At 35.5% G+C, this 16,141-nt stretch overlaps 1 protein-coding gene across 2 annotated transcripts in view; it reads left to right on the top strand.

Annotated features, from left to right (window-relative positions):
• Nucleotides 1–16,141, top strand: part of LOC106130147 (rho-related GTP-binding protein RhoN) — a 123,305-nt gene that overhangs the window by 83,177 nt on the left and 23,987 nt on the right. For both annotated transcript variants that reach the window (XM_060948939.1, XM_060948940.1), the window contains exon 2: nucleotides 8,274–8,423. In XM_060948939.1, the coding sequence (XP_060804922.1) occupies nucleotides 8,283–8,423 (141 nt within the window). In that variant the 5' untranslated portion in view covers nucleotides 8,274–8,282. The remainder of the gene's footprint in view (nucleotides 1–8,273; nucleotides 8,424–16,141) is intronic.

Here is a 16,141-nt window from a genome sequence, read left to right as displayed (position 1 = left end):
AGTGAAACAAGGATATATTTATTTATTTATTTAAACTTCATTGCACAAGATACAAATGTATAGCACAATTGGCGGACTTAATGCTAGAAGCATTATCTATCAGTCAACCATTGGGTCTTACAGAGAACTTCATGTGGGTTTAAACTAAATAAATACATATATTTATACCTATAAATATAAATATAAATAAAATAATTATAATATACATACATAAAAACTACAATAGATAAACAATATACATAAATAAATAGGTGCAGCGATTACCGAAATGAGTGAAAATGCGATATTAAATACCCTCGCGACTCAAGAAAAACCCGTATACCCGCGATTTGAAACTAGAACGACTTGGGGATGTCCTGATGGACTGGATATACTTCATGGACTTTGATCATTATCAAGTATTCTGATTGACTTGATACCAGGGCAGTTGCAAACGCCGGAAAAAATGACTTAGAAATGTATATAGATATATTTATGTGTAATAGTAAAATCGTTGGTAAAGTATAGCGTAATGCTTTTATCACCTTTGTATCCTTATGCGGTAGGAAAATCAAACAGATTCTTGAAAAGATGACAGGGCTACTTTTTCTAAATGGCTTTATAATGAAATTGAGAATCAGATAGTGACAGGCTGCAGCCCATTGCCGAAAAGAAGAATCCCAAGTTTCTCAGCCCTTTCTTTAATTGACTTTTAGAATCTACACGGGAAGATAACCAGCTGGTATACAATGATTTTGCTACCAAACCAGCATATAATCCTGCACTAGATTAATGTTTATTACCTTGTCGCCTTTTAGTGACCAAAAGGACAAACAAACTCTTTGCATACATACATACATATGGTCACTTCTATATCCCTGGCGAGGTAGACAGAGCCAACAGTCTTGAAAAGACTGAATGACCACGTTCAGCTATTTAGCTTAATGACAGAATTGAGATTCAAATAGTGACAGGTTGCTAAGCCATCGCCTAAAAAGGAAACCCAAGTTTGTAAGCCTATACCTTAGTCGCCTTTTACGACACCCATGGGAAAGAGATGAATTGGTCCTATTCTTTTTTGTATTGGTGCCGGGAACCACACGGCAAAACAAACAAACTCTTTAGTAAATTAAAAAGTCGAATAATAGGAAACTGCATTAAAAAAATAAAAAAAAACTCCGGTAACTGTTTCGATAAAAGGCTATAATCCAATCGCTATAAACCTGTGAAATGATGAGACCCTTCAACCAACTTGACCCAGATTCAATTCTGAAAGACCCTTGAATGGCGAAGATAGAACACGGTTCATGCCAATAGGTTTTACGACCATTTGTTTTTGATAGGCCTTATTTTTACTGATCAATGTCGATTTATTGAATGGATGTTTTATTTTGACGAAACACAAAATAAACATACATACATATGGCCACGTCTATATCCTTTTTGGGGTAGACAGTGCCAACAGTCTTGAAAAGACTGATAGGCCACGTTCAGCTATATGGCTTAATGATAGAATTGAGATTCAAATAATGACAGGTTGCTAGCCCATCGCCTAAAAAAGAATCCCAAGTTTGTAAGCCTATCCCTTAACTCTGCCTAATAATTCGAGAAAGAGCCGTGATAATATGTTTGTGAGTAAGTAAAATAGAACCACGTAACAGAAGAGTCAAAAGATTACATAGTGTAGGGGAGAGCGGGGCTGGTACTAACAAATTTTGCATTATGGTTTATATTTTCAATAGTAATTAACATTTTTGTTTTATTTTTTGTTTATAACATGCTTTGATTATCTGGCTATGATATTAGTAACAAAAACTATCAGCTAGGTAAGTAATTTTAGAAACAGACTAATCAAAACCAAAAAAGTCGTTTGTTAAGACATACCCCGTATCTGGGGCAAATATTAACAGAGCTGGGGTAAGTATTAACGTAAGGGGCAATAATTAACACAGACTATAATTCTATTAAAATACATAAATAAAATGTCTTTTATATTAATAAAAATGTTTTATTGTACTTAAGATTAAATAAATCAGTACTTTTTATGATAGGAACTGAAAGAATATAGTATATTGTTTTAAATCTACACTAATTAACAATCATTCTCACAGTCAAATGATTTTTAAGCCTATATAATATTGACACACACAACAACTTTAAACTTAATGTATAAAAATTAAATAAACTTTTTAGTGTTAACAGTCTTATAGAGTTCTAATAAGGTAAATAAAATAATATCTTCTTCAACAGCAACAACATAATCTTTTCAATTAACTATAAGTACTCAACAATCATTAGTCAATATACTTTCTATTTTTTTCCAGAACTTCTTTAGCTGCTAACTCTAATACTTCTTGAGATGTAGACCCCCTTGTGCTCTTCCTTTTATAGTTTATCATTCTACAAAAAAAAATACTATTGTAAAAAAACACTTAGTTAATACTGTATTATACATACATACGGGGTAAGTATTAACATGTTAATACTCAATACTTAACATGTTAATACTTACCCCACTCAATTTGTTAATTTTAGCCCCAAGGCTACTTTTTTTACTTAACCAATTACAGCAAATAATCTAGTCAAAATAATTACAAACAAATAATATAGTTTTACTGTCAATAAATTACAGTTTGATTTAGTATAAACTTTGAATCAATTTAGGGAATAAATAAGTCTTAAATCAATTTATTGCAACACAAGAAAAGTTCTCTTACCTGTCAATCCGAGGTCACTACTCACAACTATTACATGCGATGGCCGGCCGGCAACTGACAAGTCAGGACACATTCGGCTGCGTATATAGTATTTCTAAACCGAGTCTCATATTTTTAACACTTTACGTTTGGCAGGAATAAGCTTGTTAATTCTTACCCCTGTTAACACCAGCCCCGCTCTCCCCTACATTACATACCTACATCAATTTTGTTTTGTCGTCGACGTATCCCACCACTGCCACCAAATAATCTGGTATCTGTAGATATACAAACTGATTTGTATACAGATTTAAAACTAAATTTTAGCTGTAGTTTCTACAGTAAGAAAATGCCAGAATAAGTAACCTATGTTTGTTAATTTACAAAATATATCTACTTAAGTTAATGATGTTAACTCAAACGAGGGTTTTGAATCTTGTAACTTAATGGTTTTATCTACTCTGTAAGGTATAAAGACGTGATAATATGTATGTATGTTTTGACCACGATAAAATATAGAGTACGTTCCACCGAAAACGTTGCGCAGAGGTCAAAACCTAACTTACCCACGTTAAAGGTCAAAGGCGAACCCCGGGCCCTCTCCACTGAGGGTGTTATTAGAAATAACGCCAGAATTAAGAAGAAAATTAATTCAAAAGCATTGAAACGAACTCTTTGTTTTTACTGTCTGCGAGTAAGCCACCATGCCACTAGACGGCCTCTGTGGCGCAGCGGTAGTGCGCTTGTCTGTGACACCGGAGGTCCTGAGTTCGAATTTCGGTCAGGGCATGATGAGAAACGAACTTTCTCTGATTGGCCTGGGTCTTGGATGTTTATCTATATACGTGTATTTATTATAAAATATAGTATCCTTGAGTTAGTATCTCGTAACACAAGTCTCGAACTTACTTCGTGGCTAACTCAATCTGTGTAATTTGTCCCGTATATATTTATTATGTTCTCAAGTCACTATAAAAAGTAAACCCTTTATTTCGCTGTGACGTTTACGAGACAAGCGAGACGTATCACGTTCCCGCCAAATGCTCCGATCTGTCTACATTAGAATTGTCTAAGTTTTTCTGTAAGACAAGGGTAGACTAATACGATAAATAAGAGCTAGACGTGGCCCGTTGTCCTAGAATAAACATATTTATAAAGAGTGCCGTGCACATAAATACATATAGCACGCCTTTTTACGTACGGTATAACAGAGTCTACTGTTTCAAAATTATTAAAATAAATAAAAAAAAGACTCGAATGCCTGAAGTTCGTATTTATCTAAATACACAGTGATAGGAGATGAATCCCAGCCTACGCCTTGATTGACTTTTAAAATTCAAATCAATTAAATTCATCAATTTGTGTGTGTAGGTACACGAACACACACAAGTGATTACACCGATGGATAACAATGAGAAAAACAGGTACAGTGGGCCACAGATAAAAACATACGCCCTTCGTACTGTGGTCAAATAATTTCCTATTAACCCCACTGTAAATCTATCGATACTTTAAAACTTTCTCGAAATTCCTTTATATCTTTTCAGTTTCAATTTCATTAATAAGTTTGTGTTTAACGAAATTCAATAAAGAAAAGATGAATTTCGTCTAATTGAACCCAGTCTCGTCAAACGGCAAATTAATTTGTTTTCTAAATACGGCATCAGCTGGCCTACAAAATACTTTATAATTATGAATAAATATGGTTACAGCGGATATCTGCAGGGCTATGAGTGTACATTAGGCGAATGTAAACCATTTATAAAATTGAGCTTGCTATTTTCAGTACAAACCTGATATAGAAACCATTTTAATTATATTTACGAACCGTTAGACATATATTTTAAGTTTACAACCGCGTTATTATCGATCTGATTAACATTTTATTTATTTATTTATCTATACCTAATTAAATATCATGCGAGTGAACTCACCGACCTCGGCCACTCTACCAGTATACACTATGTTTAGGGCGAGTAACTTTCAGCATTAAAAATAACAAATTTGAAAACATTGCCAGTGCCTAATGCCATGGGACTCGTCATTTCATTTTAAAGGCACACTTTATACATTTTGCTGTTTTTATTGCCAACAGTTTTGACGTTGATTTTTGGTCGTAAAATATTATTATTCTTGCTTTGTTTTGGGAGAAAAACGAACTACATATTGGTTTTACAGACATAAATCATTCCAATGACTTAGTTGAAGCCTTTTTACGAAGTTTATACATACATACATATAGGCACGTCTATTTCCTTTGCGGGGTAGACAAAGCCAATAATCTTGAAAAGACTGATGGGCTGTGTTCAGCTGTTTGGACTAATGATAGAATTGAGCTTCAAATAGTGACAGGTTTTCAGGCCTTTCCTCTAGTCGCCTTTTACGACATCCATGGGAAAGTGATGGGGGTAGTCCTTCCTGTTGGCGGCGAAAGAAAGTAGCGCAATATTGGCGCCATCTATATTTTCACATTGGAAACAATGCGGCGCTGGCAGTTGCACGCGCCCCACCACTCTGTCTGTGTAGTGGGGCTCCGACGACAGCTAGGTCGACGGTGCAGACAGAGGGCATTCTACATCAAGCTGCCGGACGTATCGTGTCTTGAAAATAATTATTACTATGGTGTTAAATGTTGTGTCTATTTAAAATATATGTGATTATATGCTTATGTATATATAAAGTAATCTGTGTTTGCTTTCATTCCTTAGTCTCTTTTTTCTATTCGAGCCTGAAACCACACGGCACATGGATTAAACTAACTAACTAGATGCCTACGGTAACTATAGTTAACAAGATCAGAAGAAGCGTCTTATCATCAAAAGACCTAAAAAGACGCGAGGATTTTATTTGATTATATAGCTCCTTTATCTACAAAGAATTTTACTTTCCAAATCAAAGAGATGTCTCGAAATTCTTCGGTTTATACGAGTAGCTGAAGACCCAGAATAACATATAGGCTATTTTTTATCCCGGAGTCCCCGCGGGAATGATTCCACACGGACGAAGTCGCGGGCGGCCTCTAGTAGTGAATAAAAATGTTGAATATGAATTTGTCGTCTGTACCTTTTTGAGTCAAGAAAAGAAGTAGTAGTCACACACTATGCTTTTTATTGCTAGCAGTCCAACTTAGAACAAATAGATACCTACATCGTTATCCAAACTGATTGTTAACTCGATTCATTATTACATCGAATGATAAACGAGTATCGATTGCACCGAACTTGAAGTGTCCGAACTTGTATTGTGTGAACAAAACATTCGATTTCGAAACGATTCCGAAATGCAATTAACTTTATAGTGACTCATATTGAACGTATCTTTTCCTTGTTATTATTTTCATCAATTCTTATATCCATTCAAATTAATACCAAGTTAAATGGATGCATTCGCAAATTATTGCAAAAAATTAACATACATATATGTATATACATTAATCACGTCTTTGTCCCTTACGGGGCAGACAGAGCCAACAACAGTCTTAAAAATACTGGAAGGCCACATTCATCTGTACGGCTATAAAATGGAATTGAGATTCGAATTGTGATAAATTGCTAGCCCATCGTCTACAAGAAGAATCAAGTTTATTCCCTAAGTCGCCTGTTACGACATCCGTGGAAAAGGTATTCTGCCTGAAACCACACGGGCTGCCACACACAATTAAATTGAGCTCAAAGTGTTGAAAAACTAAGAAACTCCATCTGTTCCAGGTAGATAACAGATGCGAAAGTATTTCAAAATTGGCAGGAATATTGCTGGAAGACTAAAAAGCATCGAAGATTTATAGTTTCTCGGGGAATATCAATATTCAATGATGAATGAGACGCTTGTGAGTCAATAAATTTAAATTATGGAAATGGAGTCTTACGTCTTACTTAGATTAAAATGGACAAGTCTGTTCTCAAATAATCGCATTTTTTCATGGCTTCTCTCACGGACGTTTTAATTATAATGACTTACATCCGTAAACACATCTTTATTTTTATATGTAATATCAATAATCTCCTTGTTTCTTCCAACGTGACCAAAAATGGAGAGGAGGCCGTACCTACTAGGTAGGCCTTTCACCAAAATCCTGGGTTGGGGGAATCATGTTCTAACACGAAGCGTCTCCTGCGTGACCACTGCACCCTTGTTGGGAAACATAACTTATAGTAAAAAATAAGATATAATTTAATATCTACATATAGTCACGTCTATATCCCTTGCGGGGTAGACGGAGCCAACAGGTTTGATAAGACTGATAGGCCAAGTTAAGCATTTTGGCTTGATGACAGAATTGTAGATTCAAATAGTGACAGGTTGCTAGCCCATCGCTTAGAAGAAAAATTCCAAGTTTAAGCCTATCCCTTAGTCGCCTTTTACGAAATCCATGGCTCACGGCACTAATAAAATTTAATGCATAGACATATAATTTAATAAGTATTATTAATACTGGAGAAAACTTTAAAACAGCTAAAATGATTAATTTGTGCTTACTAAAAAACCAACAGGAGGTTAATAATGAAGATTACTGAATTAATAGAGTTCCTACTATCCAATAGGGAACTCATGAATGTCCGTGTCACTCGCTTGGCCGATTTTAAACGTAGCTGTATAAAAATTCGTAAGCCCGTCGTTCAATCAGGCAGAATAAAAAGTACCTACGTATTACGGGAATTGAGTTTTTTATCCGTCCTTTCCAGATTTCCTGGCTTAAGACCCGTATTTTTGTCCATTGGAACAATCATTTAATTCCCCTTTTTACACGACTAATCAAAAGAGACCGACATAAGCTGCGTCTTTATAAATCCTTTGCCAAATATTTTTATTTTGATAAACAAAAATGAGTATCATCTAAATAAAAAAAAATATGTAGTTTGAACACAAACACGATGTCGTTGTCTTTTTTTTAATCATGTATGGATTATGATGTATGGATTCTCGATATCTGTATTTTTTGTAAGTCTCTCTTTGCCGGTCGCGGTTACCCTAATTCGGCGTCGTGAAATTATACTCGAATCACCGATAGACCGCCGTACTTACCTACTGATTTACGACCTTTCTCTAAGCCTCATTCTTTCAATTTTATTTCTTTATCGCTGTACGCAAGAAAAATTTCAAGAAAATCTATATCTCTTTCTACTCTATCCTAAGTATATGTTATTATTATGTATATTTATGTGGATTTGTATGTATTATATAATCTGTGCGCATTATATTATGTTAAAACATTGATTTATCTTGCTCTGCGCCAACGTCAATCTCCTGTTTGGTTTCCTTCCACCCAAAGGTAACCTTTAAGGAAGAGATTGCATTAGCGTTAAGTCCGCCTTTGTACCATCTCTATCTGTTTTGTGCAATATCTAATGGTGCAATAAAGAGTTTTATCTTTCTATCTTTTTTTGTTTCTGCTCGGATTTTTATAAAGATACTAACTAACTAGCAAGGATTTGATTTTATGGAAATTTCCAGAACAGTATTTACTTTATGTTTACTCCTAAAAGTTATAAACATATATACATATGTCAAAAGTTATCATAATGCCAAAAACCACACGGCAGTGACTGATACGGCACGAAATGACATTTTATATTAAACACTTAATTCATTTGTCCACAGATAAATACAATGTGGTCTGGCAAGAAGTCGGAGACCGGAACAGCCGGGACTCCTACGGCTGAAGAGGAGATCAAAATCGTTCTAGTGGGGGACACCCAGTGCGGGAAGACTACGCTCGTACAACGATTTGTGACCGACACTTTTATTGACGTAAGTTTGGATATAATTAAATCGTAACCTGTAAATAAAAAAAAAGAATGGGACCACTTTATCATTCGACAAAAATCTCTCGTCCAATGGATGTCGTAAAAGGCGACTACGGGATAGGTTTATATACCTGGGATTTCTCTTTAAGGCGCTGGGCTAGCGACCTGCCACTATTTGAATCTCAATTCTATCATTAAGCCAAACAGCTGAACGTGACCTTTCAGTCTTTTGCTTACTACCAGACGGATGGAGGTCAAACGCATTCAAATTATTATTTAATAAAATAATGGAATGCTGACAGGTAAGAAAGAAAGAAAGAAAAGGAGGTTACGTCATAACATAACATAAAATGACGTCTGTATCAATTGCGGGGTAGACAGAGGCAACAGTCTTGAAGGCTGAAACGCCACGTTTGTGATATGGTTTTTGTTATAAGGAGAAAAGGGATATAGACGTGATTATATCTTCTCCTGGCTTTTAGTTTCGGTTGCATCCTCACCTCTCTGGAGAGGAGCTCGGGGTAGGCCTTTGTCCATGGACCCTGGATTGGATGAGTCAGGTTTTTACACGAAGCGACTCCCATCTGACCTCCGCACCATTTGCAGATAAAATTACTAACCTGTATTGGATCGATCATGGTAAGGTACTTATCCAGTTTCCTGAATGTTCAGGTTTCCTCACGATGTTTTCCCTTACCAGCATCGGTTAGTTTTAAAACTAATGTACATACATAACTTTATAAAATAGACGCGATTTATATGTAGGTATGTATGTAGGTATATGTTTTTGTATATGTGCCTTGTGGTTCCCGGCACCAATAAAAAAAGAAAAGGACTACTCCATCTTGTTCCCTAGGATGTCGTAAAAGGCGACTAAGGGATAGGCTTAAAAACTTGGGATTCTTCTTTTAAGCGATGGGCTAGCAACTTGTCACTATTTGAATCTCAATTCTATCTTAAAGCCAAACAGCTGAACGTGGCTTATCAGTCTTTTCAACACTGTTGGCTCTGTCTACCCCGCAAAGGATGTACACGTGATTATATGTATGTAAATATTTGTAAGTAATTCATTGGTCTGATTTATTTCTTGTTTGAAGACAGCCCTTTCTCCAGTCCGTGGGTTTTCAATTTATTGCTGAATCGTCGCGTTTTCGCATTGAAATTGGTTGTTTTATTCGCAAAGGCGAAATCTTACCGAGAAAGAGATCTTACTGTAGAAAATAACATATTCGAAGAAAAAAGCGCTTATGTATAAGATTTTTCCTGCGGATTTGCCTATCAGCCTCGTGGATTGTAAAATTTCTATAAAAAAAACGGTTAAATCAGAAAATTCGCACATAATATTGACGGCCTCTGTAGCGCAGCGGCAGTATGCTTGTCTGTGACATGGGAGGTGTCCAGGGTTCGAATCCCGGTCAGGGCATGATGAGAAAAGAACTCTAGGGGTGGACAATGTCAGTAGTCTCGTTAAGACTGAAAAGCTACGTTCAACTGTAGAGCTGAATTATTGAATTGAAACTCTCAAATAGTTGACAGGTTGTTAGCCCATAAGATGAATACCGAGATTACCCGCAAAACAAATCACGAGAGAAAACATTATTTACGCAAAAGAAGTATAAAAATACAGACAAAAATACCTCTTTTGTAAAGTAAGACATATATTCTCGTACATTAAGAAAGTACTTCTAAATTTTGTAAGAAGTTAATGTCACTCGCCTTAAAATGTTAAGTCTAAACGCGTGTAAGACACGTGACGCTCAAAGTTAAGTAAAATCGGGTGACATTAACATGTTTTGATAAGGAAAGGCTGTGAACTTTGCTAATGTTAAGATGAAATAATGAAGAGAATCTTACTAAATTCTTGTTGCAAGTTGGTTACTGTATACAAAAGCAACGGCCAAGTGTGAGTCGCAAAGGTTTCGTACCATCATCACGTTTGAGTTTGAAACATACATATCGTTACGTCTATACCCCTTGCGGGGTAAGCAGAGCCAACAGTCTTGAAAAGACTGAATGACCACGTTCAGCTATTTGGCTTAATGATAGAATTGAGGTTCAAATAGTGACAGGTTGCTAGCCCATCGCCTAGAAAAGAATCCCAAGTTTGTAAGTCTATCCCTTAGTCGCCTTTTACGATATCCATGGAAAAGAGCTGGAGTGGTCCTATTCTTTTTTGAATTGGTGCCGGGAACCACACGGCACTAAACGTAATAAATACGAGTATATTTAAAAAAAAAGTTTTTTTCATCCCGTAAAAATGCCCATCGTCCAAATAGAAGTGTCACACTGCAATCATGATTGGAAATCTGATGAATGTTTGTTATCCATTAGGCACTTCGGATGGGTTTAGGCGTTTTATTGAAAGTGTGCCAAAAGTGTGTATGTGTGTGTGTGGATTAGGCATTCGAGCACAGCTTGCATGACAAAACTGATGAATGTGGATGATGCAAAAGAAGTTTGAACGGGTCGTGGCAATTCGAACGTTTGTAATGTCTCTACACCAACGCCTCGCCTTAAAGACATCCCTTTATTGACTTTTACAGTGTGTTCGGGAAAAGAACAAAGTATAGAACGTAGATGATACTATACTCGTAATATAAGAAATGACGTACTGTCCCTCAACGCGATGTATTCCTTAAAAATACTATGGTACCATAAAATAGAGTTTCTTGTATTATTTACTTACGAGTATTTTAAAAGCAACTTTAATTTGTGTCAAGGGTATTTTTACATACATACATGTAATCACGTCTTTATCTCTTACGGGGTAGACGCAGCCAACAGTCTTGAAAGACTGATTGGCCACGTTCAGCTGTTTGGTTGTTTTTAAATTTTTAATTTATATTTTATGAAATGACCTTTTGTAAAACATTATTACATTACATAGGACATTCAATTTATTAGTATTTCTGACACATAAGGCTGACATTTAAATGTTTAAGAGCTTTTAATTAAGTAAAATGAAAAATTGGAAAAACATCGTTCAATTTCAGGTTCAACATATGTGCCGGGGATGTACCCCATACGAAATATATATTTTTTTATATAATCCTTTGTAATATCTGATTACTTTACTACGTAATAACTTACCAATATCGGTTCAATGGTTAGCATACGTGCTCTCATAATCTCATTCAATTCACCACGAACATGCACTGTAAATCAATATAGCAAACGAACCTAATACCTATGTGATCCTTGATCCCTTTGAGGAGGTTATCGGCGGTCATTCAAACACAACGTATATACGAGTAGGTACGTCTATTTAGTCTGAGACTCCGAGATTCTAACCCTCAAAGGACGTTCGCATAATTCGCAATAACCGATTCGTCAAATGTTTGTACAATTTAGCCCAATATTTGGACAAATTTCATTGATGAAAGCCCATTGTGTCCAATATTTTTGATAAATATATTATCTAAACCTGATATTCGTCGTCAAATGTTGGTACTGAACGATTAAATCCGATATTTGGTCAAATTTTATTAATAAACGCTCGGTAATCCAAAATCTTTGATTTCGTTGGTATTTCCAAGAATTTAATTTAATAGTTGAACTAAATATCGACTTAAGATTACTTAATAACGTTAAAATTATTGTATAATGATAAAATCTGATTAGAGCATTAAGAGTTGCCTGCGCTTCAAAAATGTTCGTACAATGATGTACCTAATTAATTTCATTCATCCATATACTTATCCTTTGAGGGATAGAGAGAACAATCTTGAAAAGACTGAAGGCCCAAGTTCAGTTGTATGGCTTAATACTTAATGGAACTAAGATTCAAATATTGACAGATTGCCTATCAGCTACAAGAAGAATCCCAAGTGTATTAGCCTATCCCTAAGTTGCCTTTTACGACACCCACGGCAAAGATATAGAGTGGTCCTATTTTAATGCCGGGAACCACGCGATAAATTAATTTCTGTTGTAAAAATTGGGAAATATTCCACAGAAACCAATAATGACCGTGCCCGTCCAAAAAGGCGTGATTCTTTCCTGACATTACTACATGTGGACACTCAGAAAAAGTAAATGTTCCAATAATGTTTCCCATCACAGCTGTTCCCCATTAATCTGCAATCGAAGTCCCCTCAGGATCCGTCGCATATTCCCGATAAATCTCACTTATTGGTTCCAAATACTTTCCGAATGGAATAACCTTTTTCGTGGATCTTTCTTTTACATTTTGTACCTGGGCGACCGAGCGGTTAAGTTCTTAATCATTTATAATTAAGTAGATACTCTAAGGATTAATTTATACTATCTGTGACAGATGTCAAATGCATAATTTTTTGGTCTATTTATTTCGCACTTACATCATATTTATCGTTCCGTCCTGTTTTCACACACTCAAATCAGAATTTAAGCTACTTACGAGTAGTCCGACCGAATCCTATAAGAATTGACTAAAAATGTCGTTACGCTCAATGAAAAGATAATAAAAATACGTTCTAACAATGAAATTCAGAATAAGTAATATAATATTTTTCAAACCATCTTTCTTTGTCTAAGGACAGACATAATAGTCGTTATTTTCATACAACTGTTTATCTTCTACAAAATTGAACTTGACTAGCAAAATCTTATATTTAATGCAGTATTCAGAATATTATTACAATTTTAGTTCAATGGTCTCGGATAGTTTAATCAAATTCAATTCACTTCAGTATATTAGAATTTACTTCCAGCTAAGTTTCCTTTATTTAAGTCTGAATTAAATGAATAATATAAATTTTTCTACAAAGTAAGTATCAATGTACTTGAATCGGATGTTTTTTTTTTATATGAAAGTTAAAATAAAATTAATCTAGTTTGAATATATTTTGCATGTAGCTACAAAATACACTATGTTTAGTATAATGAAAACGCCGGTTTTGAGGTTGGACAGTAACTAACTTTATTTTAATGTGACATTGACATGACACTAATTACAACTAAATGGCGGTACTAGTAACATTATTTGTATATAAATTCAACACCCCCACTATATCAAATAATCATATCGAAATTACACTTTAACTATGCCCAATAAATTCATAAAGGCATAATGCCTTTTGCCACATAAACTTTTCGTGAGCAAGTCAGCAGGCATATCGGCTGTAGGCAAATACATTAATTTTATTACATTATTTGAGACACACTCTCTAGCAAAGTGGTACTTAACATCAATATGTTTAGATTTCTTATGAAACACAGGATTTGTAGACAGCCTTTGTGCACTCTGATTGTCATTGAATAAACTCAAAGTATACATTTTATTTGTAATTTCAAACTGCAAGGCTCTTAAATAAATAGCTTCCCTACAGGCTTCAGAAATAGCCATGTATTCCGCCTCACAGCTTGATAAGGCAACAGTTTTTTGCTTCTTGCATTCCCAAGATATTACACCATCAGCTAACACAAAACAAAATCCGGTATACGACCGTCTATCTAAACTATCATTTGCCCAATCAGCATCAGCAAAACCTTTAATTTCAGAATTTCCATTTACACTATACTTTATACCAAAGTTTATTGTCCTTTTTAAATATTTTAAAAGCCTCTTTGCATACCCCCAATGTTCATCTGTATGGCATTTATTGAATTGGCTAAGGTAACTTACAGCATAAGTTATGTCCGGCCTAGTTAATACCGATAAATACATCAAGCTTCCTAAAAGCTGTTGGTATGGCACTTGGTCATTAATTTTTTCATCAATTTTAACATTCAACTTGGTCTCCATTGGAGTATCAACAGTTTTACAATCTGCCATATGAAATTTTTGTAATAAAGTATTAATATAGCTCTCTTGACTCAAAGTTACAGACCTTTCCAATTTATCAAACTTAATATTCATGCCTAAACACTGTTTAACTTCACCTAAGTCCTTAATTTTAAATTGATTTGACAAAACTTTCTTAAGATGCTCAGTTTCAGGTTTACAATTAGAAAATACGAAAAAATCATCGACATATACTGTTACAATTGTCTTGAAATTACCAGTAATTTTTGTGTACATACAAGGTTCCAACTTGGATTTACAATAACCATTTTCAAGTAAACAAGTATCTACTTTCTTATTCCAAGCCCTGGAGGCCTGTTTCAGGCCATAAATAGCCTTCTTAAGTTTTAAAACTTTGTTAGAGCTACCAGAAATATCATAACAAACAGGTTTCTGCATAAAAATGGTTTCCTCTAGGTCCCCATTAAGGAAAGCAGTTTTGACGTCAAGATGTGTGACATCCAATCCCAGTTGTACTGACAATGAAAACAATAATCGTAAGGTTGTGTGTCTAACTACTGGTGAAAATGTTTCTAAGTAATCTACTCCATGTTTCTGAGAGAAACCTTTAGCAACTAACCTGGCACGATACCTTACTTTGTTTTCACTGTCATACTTCTTGCGTAACACCCATTTACATTGCACTATCGTTTTATCTTTGGGTACATCAACAACTTCCCAAGCATTATTATCATCAAAACATTGCAATTCGTCACGCACTGCCTCTAACCATTGTTCTTTTTCAGACCCTCTCAAAGCTTCCTCAATTGAAAGTTCATCAGAAAGTTCTACACTACTAGCACTACTGATACAAGCATTAGAAAATCCATACCTGTCCGGTTTCTGTCTCTGCCTACATAAACCATACCTTCGATCAGCATTCACTACACTTTCAACACTGCTAGCAGAAGAGTCTTCCTCTGGTACATACGTCTCGTCGTTGTCAGGGACAGCTTCACTCCATGAATCATCATCTGACGCGTCCCCCACTGAAACCTCGTGCACCTCACTAGGATCTGTTGCTCTTTCCTCAATATGAACTGGCTGGCTAGCTGTTGGTTCCTTTTCTATTATTATAACATCACGGCTGATTGTGATTTTCATAGTTTTCGGATTATAAACTCTATATCCTTTTACTTCTTCTGAATAACCAACTAGGATTCCTTGTTCTGCCTTTTTGTCCCATTTGAGCCTCTTTTCTTTGGGTACATGTGTCATAACTACACTTCCAAAAACTCTCAAATGCTTGATGTCTGGCTTTGCACCTGTCCATATCTCAAAAGGCGTTTTTCCATTAAGAGCTGACGCTATAGTCCTGTTTTGCAGGTAAACAGCGGTGTTTGTAGCTTCAGCCCAAAACTTTTCTTCCAGACCAGCATCAAAAAGCAAACATCTAGCTTTTTCTATCAGCGTGCGGTTACAACGTTCAGCCAACCCATTCTGTTCTGGTGTATAAATGTTACTTCTCTGGTGAATTATTCCCAAATTCTTTAAACAATCATCAAATTCTTTATTGCAGAATTCCTTGCCATTGTCGCTTCGCAATATTTTGATTTTCTTATTGAGTTGATTTTCTACAAGAGCTTTGTATCTCTTAAAACAACTGAAAGCTTCACTTTTGTTCTTGAGAAAATAAATATAAATCATGCGACTATGATCATCAACAAAGAGTATGAAATATCGGGAACCTCCAATCGAAGCACTGTTGAATGGACCACATATATCGGTATGTATAGTATGCAGCAGCTCCTTGCTTCTATTGCCATTCTGTGGAAAGGGTAGTCGACTCTGTTTACCCTCGCAACACACTGTGCACGACGACTTTGTAATATCTGTCTTTCTGTCGAGTGTGAGACCTTCCACGGCATCCTGCATTCTGTTCAGGTAGTTGCTATTGACATGGCCAAGTCTGCGATGCCAAATATCACTTAAGTCTTTCACAGTTGCCACCAATGCTT

The sequence above is a fragment of the Amyelois transitella genome, chromosome 17 (assembly GCF_032362555.1).
Source record: "Amyelois transitella isolate CPQ chromosome 17, ilAmyTran1.1, whole genome shotgun sequence".
In the NCBI taxonomy this organism is placed as follows: domain Eukaryota; kingdom Metazoa; phylum Arthropoda; class Insecta; order Lepidoptera; family Pyralidae; genus Amyelois; species Amyelois transitella.
This window is presented reverse-complemented; position numbering and strand designations above follow the sequence as displayed.